This window comes from Silene latifolia, unplaced genomic scaffold, assembly GCF_048544455.1.
Source record: "Silene latifolia isolate original U9 population unplaced genomic scaffold, ASM4854445v1 scaffold_214, whole genome shotgun sequence".
Taxonomy (NCBI): Eukaryota; Viridiplantae; Streptophyta; class Magnoliopsida; order Caryophyllales; family Caryophyllaceae; genus Silene; species Silene latifolia.
The window spans coordinates 303,973-317,448 of record NW_027413170.1 but is presented as its reverse complement, the minus strand read 5'-3'; the positions used below and the strand labels follow the sequence as shown (position 1 = coordinate 317,448).

The following is a 13,476-nucleotide window of genomic DNA, read 5'->3' as shown; positions in this document are numbered from 1 at the left end:
AGAAGAAGTGAGAGATAGAGAGAGGAGAAGGAGTTGTGATAATGAGATGATGAATGATTAGTGAGGTAGGTTAATTGAATTGATGAATTAATTAGAGAAAAGGTGGAGAGATTAATTTATAGCCACATATTGACATCAATCCTAGCCTTCCATTGCCTTCATCCAAGGGCCCTTAGAAGGACTTATGGACTCAAATATATATGATGGACTTAATTGATCTCTTCTCTCTCTCTCTCTCTCTCTCTCTCTCTCTCTCTCTCTATATATATATATATATATATATATATATATATATATATATATATATATATATATATATATATATATATATATATATATATATATAGAGAAGATAAATCTAATGAGTCCAACATGGGTCATTGAGTCCATAAGTCCCTCTAAGGGCCATTGGATGGACTAAATGGAAGGTTGAGATGAATTTGATTAAAGGCCTTTAAAAAGAAAAGGAAAAAAATGTGGATGGTTGGATTGAGATGGATGGTTGAGATTGAAAATTACCAAAAAAATTTACCACTAATCAAATTTCTACACACTAATTAATTTTTCTTTCTCTCTCTAGCCCCTAATTAATCAGTTTTGAGTTTTAGATTTCAGAAGTGTAAATGTAATGTTGTATGAGTTTTACAAGTGTAAATGTGACGGAAATATAATTTTAACATTTTACAAGTGTAAATGTGATGTTTTACAAGTGTAAATGTAACATTTTAAGAGTGTAAATTTGATTTTTTGTGACGGAAATTTTGAATTTATATAATTTTAACATTTTACAAGTGTAAATGTGATGTTTTACAAGTGTAAATGTAACATTTTAAGAGTGTAAATTTAATTTTTTGTGACGGAAATTTTGAATTTATATAATTTTAACATTTTACAAGTGTAAATGTGATGTTTTACGAGTGTAAATGTAACATTTTAAGAGTGTAAATTTAATTTTTTGTGACGGAAATTTTGAATTTATATAATTTTAACATTTTACAAGTGTAAATGTGATGTTTTACGAGTGTAAATGTAACATTTTAAGAGTGTAAAATTTGATTTTTTGTGACGGAAATTTTGAAATTATATAATTTTAACATTTTACAAGTGTAAATGTGAAGTTTTACGAGTGTAAATGTAACATTTTAAGAGTGTAAAATTTGATTTTTTTGTGACGGAAATTTTGAATTTATATAATTTTAACATTTTACAAGTGTAAATGTGAAGTTTTACGAGTGTAAATGTAACATTTTAAGAGTGTAAATTTGATTTTTTGTGACGGAAATTTTGAATTTATATAATTTTAACATTTTACAAGTGTAAATGTGAAGTTTTACGAGTGTAAATGTAACATTTTAAGAGTGTAAATTTGATTTTTTTGTGACGGAAATTTTGAATTTATATAATTTTAACATTTTACAAGTGTAAATGTGAAGTTTTACGAGTGTAAATGTAACATTTTAAGAGTGAAAATTTGATTTTTTGTGACGGAAATTTTGAATTTATATAATTTTAACATTTTACAAGTGTAAATGTGAAGTTTTACGAGTGTAAATGTAACATTTTTAGAGTGTAAATTTGATTTTTTGTGACGGAAATTTTGAATTTATATAATTTTAACATTTTACAAGTGTAAATCTGATCTTTGGGTGAAAATTTTGTCCTTTGAGTGTGAATTTGGTCCTTTATAAGTGTAACTTTGTCCTTTACGAGTAAAACTTTAGTCCGACTACCAAAAAACGCCATCATCAACTTTGTCCTTTACGAGTAAAACTTTAGTCCGACTACCAAAAAAAGCCACCATCATCGTCCTTCCCCACCAACTCATATCCACAAAAAATATGAGTGCGAATTTATATAATTTTAACGAGTGTAAATGTAAAGAAATACAAGTGTAAATGTAAAGAAATACGAGTGTAAATGTTAAGAAATACAACTGTAAATGTTAAGAAATATGAGTGTAAATTTAAAGAAATACGAGTGTAAATGTGAGGATATACAAGTGTAAATATAAGAGAAATACGAGTGTAAATGTGAGGAGATACAAGTGTAAATTTAAATAAAAACGAGTGTAAATGTGAGGAAATACAAGTGTAAATGTAAAAATTATGAGTGTAAATGTAAAGAAATACGAGTGTAATTGTAAAGACATATGAGTGTAAATGTAAAGAAATATGAGTGTAAATGTAAAAAAAAAATGAGTATAATAAATATATTTATTAGATCTAGAATAAAAATCATGATAAAACAACATCAACAACACTAGATCTATTAAAGAGAGATTGAAAAAAAAAATCTAACAAAAATATAACATTAAATCTAATAATAATAACAATAATAATAAACATACCACTTGTTGAAAAAAAAAAAAAACACAACGACAACAAAGACAACATAAAAGACAACAAACACACACAAAACACGTCTCACAACAATGACACACAAATACCAAATCTGAAAAAAAAAAAACCAATAACAAGATCAAAAAAATATCTAAAAAAACGTAACAAAATCTAAGAATATATGAACACTAACTATCACTCAACAATAACAATAACAACACCAACAACCACAACAAATTCAATTAGGTGTGAAATTAAAAAAGAAAAAAAAACAGATCGAATTTTGATAAAACAACACACTCTCCCGTCACCATGCATCACCCACCACACAACCCATCACCACCACCATGCACACAACCCGACACCACTACCGCACTTCACCACCATTCTCACAACATCCATCAATAACAAAACAAAAAATGATACACGACCTAGATCTGAGAAGAAAAAAGAAAAACAAAATTGAAATGAGAAGAACAAAAGCAGCCGCCGCGTTAAAGGAGGACGGAGGCGGCAGAAGGAGGAGGGAGACGGTTCAGATCCGTTGAGGGAGACGACATAAGGAGTTGATGGTGGTCGAAGGTAGGTGGTGCGTCGGCGTCGGCAGTAGTGTGGTGTGGTGATGTTGTCGGAGTCGGAGTTGTGTTCGGGTGGTTAGTGGAGACGGCAGGAGGAGGTGGTAGTGTAGAGGAGAGGGTAGTTGGGTTGTGGTGGGTGGTGTCGGGTTGTTGGGGGTTGGTGGGCGTGGGTGGGTGGCGGTGGAGGTGGTCAGTGGGGTCGGGTGAGGAAAAGGGGGAAATTTTTTTTGAATTATTTGGTTTTGAATTTTGTTGGATTTTTTTAGAGAAATTGGGTTTTTTTGGTTTTTAGAGAGATAGAGAGCTGATATTTGTGTGAAGGAGAGAGAAGTGAGTGGAAAAATAAGGCTTTTATAGTGCAATTAGGGTTTGATTAGTGATGGTAGAGAGGGGAAGGGATTAATTAGTATCCATCCCCTTATTTTAGCCTTAATCACCCCTTTTTTCCCTTCAATCTCAACCTCTCATCTCATCTTTTCAATGGCCCTAAAGAGGACTTAGGGACTCAATGACATTGGATGGACTCACTTGATCCTTCCTTCCTCTCTCTCTCTCTCTCTCTCTCTCTCTCTCTATATATATATATATATATATATATATATATATATATATATATATATATATATATATATATATATAAAATTAGGATCACATGAGTCCACCCTATCTTTTTGAGTCTGTGAGTCCATGATATAATATCACACGTTATATTAAATAATATCACAGCTTACAGTATCACACGTTATACTAAACAATATCACAACAGGAAAAAAAACTTTTTGAAAAAAAAAAATGAAAAAAAAATCGTGATATTGTTTTGTAATACAATATCACACGTTATGCTAAACAATATCACACGTTATACTAAACAATATCACAGCTTTCACGAAAAAAAAAGTGTTAAAAAACAATTTTGAAAAAAAAAATTTCGTGATATTGTTTTGTAATACAATATCACAAGTTATACTAAACAATATCACACGTTATACTACACAATATCACAGCTTACACGAAAAAAAAATTGTTAAAAAAAATTTGAAAAACAAAATTTCGAAAAAAAAAAAATTTCAAAAAAAAAATTTTCGAATTTTTTTTTTTATTTTGAAAAAAAAAAATCGTGATATTGTTTTGTATAGTGCGTGATATTGTTTTATGGACTCATGGACTCAAATATTTAGGTGGACTCACCGGATCCCACCTCTCTCTCTCTCTCTATATATATATATATATATATATATATATAGATAGATAGATAGATATATAGATAGATAGATATGCAATCAAACTTCAATCATTTAAATTCGAATTTGAGAATTTTACAACAAAAGTACACTCGGTCTGTTTGGTAAAATTAACTGAAAATGTAGCTTAAAACTTGATAAGGCTAAAGTCATATCACCTATATCAAAATAATCATATCTCAGTACTAACAAAATAGCTAGTGGTAAGACAAATATCGAATCCACAGTGAGGCGGTAATATTCAGTTTGCTAATATTTAGTTTGTTTTAAAGTAACCGATTTTCTTGGAGGATTGATTTGGTTTGTTTTCTAACAACTACTTTCAATAAAGTAAGATTGTAAACAATAATATTAAGAAGTCCAAGGAGCGGGTTCACTAAGTCAATTATCCGGGGGTGTATTCTAATTAATTGTAAGGTCAATCAAATTATCTAAGGTCACAAGATTGATTAATTCTATTATGCCCTTTAGATTCAGTTTAACATGCAATCGCTATAATTAAACCTTACCTATTTGATTATCACAACCTATATTAATTCTAACCCAGTCGGTGAAAGTATTAATTCGCTACATTAATTATCGATTCAGGCCTTAAATCAAATAACTAGAATAAGAACAATAATCAAACGATAATTATACGATATTACTAACAATCAATTAATTAACCCCCTTCTAATCAACCTAGATTCCCTTTACCCTAGATGAAAGGTTTAGCTACTCATATTAATAAGATTAACAACAACAATAATTGATGTAAACATGATTAAAGACATACAATAAGAACAAAGAAATAATAACATGAACTAGATCAACAATTAATGAGGAAAGATTAAAGTACCTTAACAAAATTAATGAGGAACGATTGTAGATCTCAATGTATGCTAGCCGACTAAAACTTAGAGTATTTTCGAGTTCTGAAAGTAATAAAAGTGTAACCCAATAATTTTCACGAGTTTAGAATATATAATACAAATAAGACGCGTTTTAGGAAAATTCGGAAAAGTGCTCAGTAAAGATTCTGCCCTTCTCAGCTTATTTTCGTCTAATTTTCACTTGTTATCTTCAATTCCTCTAGTTTCCCGTGTCATGCCTCGTGTGTTCTGCTATGCCATATCCGCAATGCTCAACTTCACTTGTTTCACCTCGTAAATAAATGCATCATTCCTGCATTTTAACACAAAGTAGCGGCAATATCGACATTCTAATACAAAAGGCATATAAATGACATATTTGGCACAGAAACCGTATCAAAACCAACACAAAAAGAGTCATAAAAGTGTATATAAAAGTGATACATTAAAACTAAAAAGTTAACTGAAACTTGAAAATGTAGCTAAAAATTTGGAACTGATAAAGTAACTGATTATATAAAAGATGTTGTAAAATAGTTGAAAAGGTAGTTGATCTATTTGTGAAAAGACGTAGAATGATATAATAATTATTTAATATTATAGATTGAAGAGGTAAAAAGGAAGATAAATAGAATCGTTATCAGAATCCCGATTCGATCCTATGATTCTACGATTTTACGATCCAAAAATGCTTGTCCGATCCCGGATCCTACGATTCTATCATGTTTGTAGAATCTTATGATCCTATTTATTTGAAAATTTTTTAGAGGTATGATCATAATACGATTCTACGATCTTACGATCCTACGATCCGACTCCATAGTAAACATATTAAAATAAATTTTATATAACGACATCGTAAAATCCAAATTTCATGTCATTTGTAGAAACATGTTCATGAAATGATACTAAACTCATTAATTATCAATATTTTGGGTATAATAAGTGTTTTGATCTTCAATTATATATTTTTACCAAATAAAAAACTATATTTAGTGAATTTGTAGAATCTTACGATTCTACGATCCGATTCTACCGATTCGATCCTACTCTCCCCATCGATTCAAAATAGAATCCCGATCCTGACAACATTGTCAGATAACTGATTTCTCAAATGCTACCCTAGGTGGCTAGGTAACATTTTTTTTTGAAGGAAAAGATTAATCCATTAATGAAACGCCAAACGACACTTACAAAAGATAGGTATAATCGAAAACAATTCTAATAGAAACCAAAAGACAAATTTCTCCTGTAAAACTACGAATCTCAAAACATGATATGACAATTCGGCTCGTCCTTCTATCACTCTCTTCATGTAGCTTTTAAGGGGATCATTCATTTGATTCATTGATGGAGAAAATTTACCTTCTTCTGGCACCATAGATCGCTGATGAATAACGCGTATCCATTGTAGAGGTGTATGATGAGTCATAAACAAACCGGTCTTATCAATAATTCCAATAATAATATTAAACCCTAGAAAGACAAGGACTGAAAAAACTCCAAAAATAGAGACAGAAAAACGGATCTCACCAAAAGGGAGACTTTTATTGATTAATTCATAATATTTCATACTAGTAATTGATAAATGAAACTATTTGAGGGGCTTACCATCGATCAATGGTCGATGGATGCCCTAGATTTGGTTGATGGAGACTAGGGTTTTTTTTAGAGAGTAGGAGGAGAGATTTTTTCGATTCTCCCCTAGGTAACATTTTTGATTAAATAGTTACTTGACAAACACTTGCAAAAAAAAAAAAGGTAACTTAAATTTTGGTCAAATAAGTTACTTTGCTCAAATCAACTACCTGAAATGCTTTGCCAAACATAGCCTAAATCATTCTTTACGTTTTCCTAATCTAGCTATTTCAGTTACTTTCTTACATTACAACCTTTTAAAAACCACATTTTGAAAATTATAGCTTTATATTAATTTTTTGTAAATTACATGCAAAATATTACTTTTCTTCTAAAATTGCGCCAAGTTGAGGATTCCGGTGAATTTTTTAAAAATCTGACCGATATACCCTTGTCTTATTTTAAAGCTTACTCAGAATTCTTACCTCTCCTTGCCACCTCTTTCACAAAATTTTCCAGAAAATTACATAACACAAAAATCTGACAGATTTCTTACCTTTTCATATTGATATACTCTCATCTATCCATCTCTCTACAATTACATAACACAATATTACTACTACGATTAATCCCAATATCAATCTCCGCTAAAACCCTAAACCCTAATTTCCCAGAAATCAATCCAACATTCCCAAATCAATTAATCAGACAAATTAGAAACAACAACAACAACAACAACAACAACAACAACAACAACAACAACAACAACAACAACAACAACAACATTTGTTGCATCATCAAGAAGCCCAAATATATCAATATGGAAAAGAAAGAAAGACATAATACAAAAATTGAAGAACCCTAATTATTTTCAATTTGGGAAAAATTGATCTATAAAGTATAAAAGAGAGAGATGATGAAAAACATTAATTATTTTTAAGATATAATGGAAATAATAGAATTCAATTAAATTGATTAGGGTAGAATTTGAAGAAAGGGGCAAATTGGATTAGGTAAGAATGTTGAAGAAATGGAGAATCGGGAGAGATGATGTAGTTGTGAAATATGATGAACATAAGGAAATGTAAAAGATGAAGGTAAAGGCACTTTCCTAAAAAAATATGAACTAAAGTGACAAAAATTCAAATTTGCATCAAGTTTCCACCGGAGTAAATATTTTAGCTGTAATTTCTTATCAGAAGCGATATTCTGAATGTAATTTAAAAAAAAATTATATAATGCTTTAATTAACAAAAAGTGATTTATGACTGTAATCATTAATTTTCTCAATATATAAAAGTTATTTTTCTTGCTCATGTGCAAGTTGATTTGTCATTTTTTGCATTTCTCAAAGCATATATACAAGTACTGTATCATTATAGACTATATACAGAAAAAAAACTTAGAGAGAGAAAAAGTCATTTTAAATAAATTCCCTAAAAATCTTAGAAAATAAGACGAGTCCTTGACTCCTTTCTTTCCCTATTTTTCAGCATCTTCTTCCTCTTTTCTCTTAGCAAATACTAAGGGGTCGTTTGGTTACCCATTAAACAATGCAGGAACTTAAATTCATGTGAATTGCAAAATGGGTATGTTGTTTGGTTACCTCAATTCACATGAATTGGAAGTTCCCATGAATTCCAATTCCTCCACAATGGAGGAAGTTGCTTACCTAGGCCCCCCTAGGTAAGTTAGAATGCCTACATGAATTGCACTTCCTCCATGGCAACCAAACATTTTTTTGCAATTCACATGAATTCCAAATTCACGTGTTTTATAACTTCCTAGGCAATACAAATTCCTATATGCAACCAAACGACCCCTAATTCTTAGTCTTTTTTCATGTTTTATTTATCTTTTTTAAGGTATAATTGTTTTTACTCTCCAGTTTTAACATCGGAGAGTTATGTACAAATTACAATCAATACATCTTTAGTTTAAAGGTTTAAATATAAACATGAATTTATACATAAAAGCTTCACGAGTTTAGTCTCGTGATTTGATTTTAGTAAAAGTCAATCAGAAATTGGTTAGTTTCTCCAATTTCAGTCTTTAAACCTTCATTAGCAAGAGGTTGTGAATTTTTTTAAATGGAGTATCTTTAGCTTTTTTTTTCCTCCCGCGATCCATTTTTTTTTTCGGGACTGCAAAGTTTTACAAGACTTTCTTTGAAAGTATTAATTTGTTCCCGTTGTTTCCCTTATTTTTTATGATTTGGTAATTTAAAAGTTTTTGACTTTCAATTACTGCTTTCATCCGCGAGAATGTCAATGGGTCAATTTCGATTGTGGCACTACTGATCCATACAACCATAAAATTGATCGGAATCAAGAAAGTAACTTTTTGGAAATGGAAATAAAAAAGGTTAATAACTTTCCAACAAACTTAAACTAACCTCACAAATTTCAGAAAGTATTTGTGTCAAAGCTATAACAAATACGAAGAATTCACTAGTACAATAGTACGTAATAAGCCAATTTCATTTTCATGTGGTACATAATCCAACTGGTACAAATCAATCATTAGGTTAGAGACAACCAAGTGTGAAAGGACAAAATAAAATGAAAGGCAGCAGCCTCCTCCTTATCTAATTAATTTGGGCACTATTGGTCCATACAACCATAAAATTTGACGTTGATAACCAATAACATTGCCAATCATAATTAATGCATGCCTAACCACATTCACCCTTCCAAATCTTGTTATAGATTCTCATAACCCCTCTATTTAGTATTCTTCCTCATTTTTTTTTATGTTTTTATTGTCGCAATCGTTAAAAGTTAATACAAAATTACAGTGTAAAAAGTTAAATATACTTATCAACTCTTTCACATCAACATGTAAGCAATTTTCAACTAATCTTTATCCAAAGATGAGTCGACCATATGTTACATTTATGGACGTATCACATATTCACATACAAGGTACACAACAGTGCAACAAAAACGCGTTAATCCCAAATAGGTCCTCACATTAAAACTACCAAAATTGATTGATTTTTTTTAATAAAGGACAAAGACACACATGTGAAGTACCAAATAAAACTCCAAGTCCCCCACAAAATTTGAGAGGAATAGAGATAATAACAAAGAAGGAAAAAAAAATAAAAGGAAAAAAAGAAGAGGAAAGAAAATAATGAGTCAATGTATAGTACCTAGTTGGACACTAATGCAACAACAAAGACAAGAGCATAACCAAGGAGATGATAGAAATAGATCCTCTCAAGTGGACTACTTAGACTCTCACAACCATTCCTTGGAGGAGCATCCCCAACATATCAACATCTCTCAACTTATTCCAATGTATGTTTTACCTCATTATTTACACCCCCTCCCTCAATTCTCTTCCGTCCTCTCATTTGCATTGCTTTTCTTTTGTCGTCGTCGTCGTCCTTACGTTTAAACGGCCTCTCGCCTGATAAGGATAAAGTTGCGTACATCTTAACCATTCCTGCATCAACATGGTTTGGTATGGTTTACTTTTCTAATATACAAGCAACTTCATTGTACTTAAACCATAGATTTTTTTGTTATTTGTTATATATTTCCATGATTTGGACATTTATATTAGCAAAATCGGATTTCGTAAGGCCATAACATCTATTATGAATTTACATTACTATTTTTTTACGATTAGTCTTGTGTGGAGTCCGTTCAATGCGTATTAACCTATTCAATTAAGTCATTCATCAGATGTATTAACATGAAATGAATCCATTGTATGCATAGAACGGTCTCATAGGAGTTTTTGTCGTTTTTTGGAAAGTAGAAGGACTATGTTACGTTGAAATTTCAGATGGGTTCACAGTACAGCCTATTTAGGTAACGTTTGCTAAGTTTGGTATGCATTAAATTTCAGGTCAAATTTTGAGGTAACAGAGCTAACATGGGAAAATGGACAGCTAGCCATGCATGAACTAGGAGGGATTTTCCCTCCACCGATCTCAACCACTTCCTCCGCACCAAAAACCACATGGGAAGACGGTGGTGTCGATGGTGGTGGGGCTGGTGATACACTAGAGTCCATAGTTCATCAAGCAACCTACTGCAACAAACAAGTCACGAATTTAATGCTAGAACCACAGCAACCAGTACAAAACATGGAAAATACTGGATCAGTTGTGGCATCTTGTGGCGGTAAATGGGTCGAGAAATCCAAACCAATACAGACGCCTCGCCCACCTCCTCCCTCGGTACTGGTCAAGAAACGGACACGCTCGGAGATTGACCATCGTGGCTTTCCTAACGATCATGAGAGCGCATGTGCTAGTGCAAACGCCGCGTCAACTATGATGACATGGTCTTATGAGTCTCCCAGAAGCAGTACAAGAACTAAAACCGTTAACGACGAGGATTCCGCATGCCATGGTGGATCGGTACTAATCCTGTCTTTTTCGGAAATAAGCTCTCAATTAACACTCATTTTGGGGACAAGTTCTCTCAACTAAAACATTTTTGGATGCTTTTCTATAGGAGAACCAGGAGGAAGAGCGAGAGACTAAAGGAGAAACGGGTCGTTCCTACCCGACAAGAAAAGGGCGGGCAGCTGCTGTTCATAATCAGTCTGAGAGGGTAATAATCATTAACTTCTTGATTACTAGCTATATATCTCCCTAAGGAATGCAGTTCAGCACCATATAAAAAATCCGACAGTAAAAATTCCAGGTTATTTGCAAGAAGAAAATTTTATGGTACAAAAGCAAAATTGACATACCTGACATCACTGTAATTCCAATTGTTCAAATGTTTGCATGTACAGAGACGGCGAGACAGGATTAACCAAAAGATGAAGGCCCTGCAGAAGCTAGTTCCCAATTCAAGCAAGGTGAATAAAGAAACTAAAATTATATACGAGTATAGTAAATCGCATATTATTTACACAAAAATCCCTAAAAAGAACTTTTAAATAACTATCTTTATACGAGTATATAAAATACAGCATAACTCTTCTGACTTCCTCGCGTACCCGTGTCCGACACTCGTAACGTGAAGGTGATTTTAGAAAAAATCTATTTTTCAAAATAATAGCCGAATCCGACACTTGGACACGTAATATTTGAGTAACATAGAATACAGCTAACATTCTTACAGACTGATAAGGCATCAATGTTGGACGAGGTAATTGAGTATCTAAAGCAGCTTCAAGCACAAGTGCAGATGATGAGCCAAGCAAGATTTATGCCTCATCTTATGATGCCATTAGGGATTCAGCAACAGTTACATCAGATGTCGCTCCTTGCAAGAATGGGAATGGGGATGGGGATGGGTATGGGTATGGGGATGGGAATGGGTATGGGAATGCCCGAGACACCTAGTATCGGCCATACTCCACCAGTACCTCAGTCAACCCCCTCAATGCTACATCCATCTCAAGTTGCGGCCGCTACCTCGACATTTGTACCGCCAGCCTTTGTACCTCAAATGATTGCTGCTAACCAGTTCACAAATCCTAATCATGGAACTGGCAGTTCAGCTCAGTTGCAGGATCCCTACAATATCCTTCTAGCACAGGCAAGTGAAGGACTGCCTCCCACTTTTTACGGTTTAAAAATACTAAGAGATGACCTACAATTTCTCATATGGAAGAGTGTCAAGTACTACATCCATCTAGACCGGGAAGAAGTGACTCAAACCGAATAACTCAATACGCAACACAAATAGTACAACTTAAATGACCTGATAGAAGTACACCCGGAAAATAATCCAAAAACTAAACGACCGACTTGACCTCAAGCGTATAATAAGTTTAATAACCTGGAATGACCTGCCCAAAATGACACAGGGCTACGTCCATCTTCGGTACTCACAAGATAGTTTCAAATATCATGGGACTATCGGAATGTTGAAATTTCTTTCTTTCTATGTTTACCTTACCGCTCACTAATATATTCCATTATGAAATATTTTTGCAGTCAATGAACTTAGAGCTTTGCAATAGGATTGCAGCATTTCAGAGGCAGCAGCAGACACCATCACAACCAGCAAGCAATCAGTTTCAGTCAAACCATCATGTGCAACGAAGTTGACGCCATAGAGTTTATGATGTAAAGGCTTCTTAGCTCCTTTAGTAAATTAAAGTTTTGGTACATGTAAATGGTTTAGGCCATAGATAGTATTTTCCGCCTTGTTTCTACTTGAAATGTAATATATCACGGTATATCTCTATAGTAAATGAGAAATTCTACCCACAAGATGCATACAACAATTAAATTGAAAAAACAGGTACAAACATCTCTATACTACACGTTCGCCATCTTCTCCTTGAAACTCAGTAATACTATTACTACCATTACTACTACTACTACTTCTTCATAATTCAGTCCAATGGTCCTACACGTGCATGGTACTATGAATCAGCTGCAAATTTCAGACACATTTCCATATCTATCAGACAGCTAGAATTTTGTGAAGAAAAATTCTGTTTTGGGCTTGAAGTTTCAGTATTAGGGTGTCAGATCGACACGCAAAACCCAACCAAAGTAAAGTTTCGAATAGCACCATACATAACTTTGCACCAAGATTCATGTGTATAAAGTAAAGACCTCCGTCTTGTTCCACTCATCCAAATAAATAGTCATATCATTTCAATTTGTATCCACTCCATCAAATTCAATCCCGTTCACATTACGTTAGGTCTTCGGTTAAATTTAGTTTAGTCCGATTACTGTCATATACCAGTTTAGTACCATTGATATTATTACTATCATTCAAATAAGTTCAGTTTAAACTGCCTCGATTCTGGTCGTGTAAAATCAGTTCAATTCACTACAGTTCAAATTTGAAGATCAGTTCAGTTACAGTTCGATTTACTTTAGAGAATATCAAACTTAAGAAAACAAGATCTTGCAGCACGAAGGTCTGCTACAGTCTACATCATAACAGGTATCCTT

At 32.7% G+C, this 13,476-nt stretch overlaps 1 protein-coding gene across 3 annotated transcripts; it reads left to right on the top strand.

The window, feature by feature from the left end:
- The first annotated feature begins 9,347 nt into the window (after positions 1 to 9,347).
- Positions 9,348 to 12,821, top strand: LOC141638680 (transcription factor UNE10-like). 3 transcript variants are annotated; one of them, XM_074448025.1, is made up of 6 exons: positions 9,348 to 9,889; positions 10,446 to 10,962; positions 11,060 to 11,158; positions 11,346 to 11,411; positions 11,678 to 12,097; positions 12,499 to 12,821. In XM_074448025.1, exons 1-6 carry the CDS (start codon positions 9,723 to 9,725, stop codon positions 12,610 to 12,612), a joined length of 1,383 nt encoding a protein of 460 aa, XP_074304126.1. In that variant the 5' UTR covers positions 9,348 to 9,722; the 3' UTR covers positions 12,613 to 12,821. The 3 variants fall into 3 exon arrangements, with proteins under 3 accessions (XP_074304126.1, XP_074304127.1, XP_074304128.1); XM_074448026.1 differs by having other exon boundaries at positions 9,824 to 10,055; XM_074448027.1 differs by lacking the exon at positions 9,348 to 9,889 and adding an exon at positions 10,084 to 10,171.
- The last annotated feature ends 655 nt before the right edge of the window (positions 12,822 to 13,476 follow it).

Coding starts and splice junctions, on each gene's coding strand:
- LOC141638680 (XM_074448025.1), top strand. CDS start 9,723: ATGAGTCAATGTATAGTACCTAGTTGGACACTAATGCAACAACAAAGA. Junction 9,890..10,445: donor ATCTCTCAACTTATTCCAAT/GTATGTTTTACC, acceptor ATTAAATTTCAG/GTCAAATTTTGAGGTAACAG. Junction 11,159..11,345: donor TTCATAATCAGTCTGAGAGG/GTAATAATCATT, acceptor TTGCATGTACAG/AGACGGCGAGACAGGATTAA.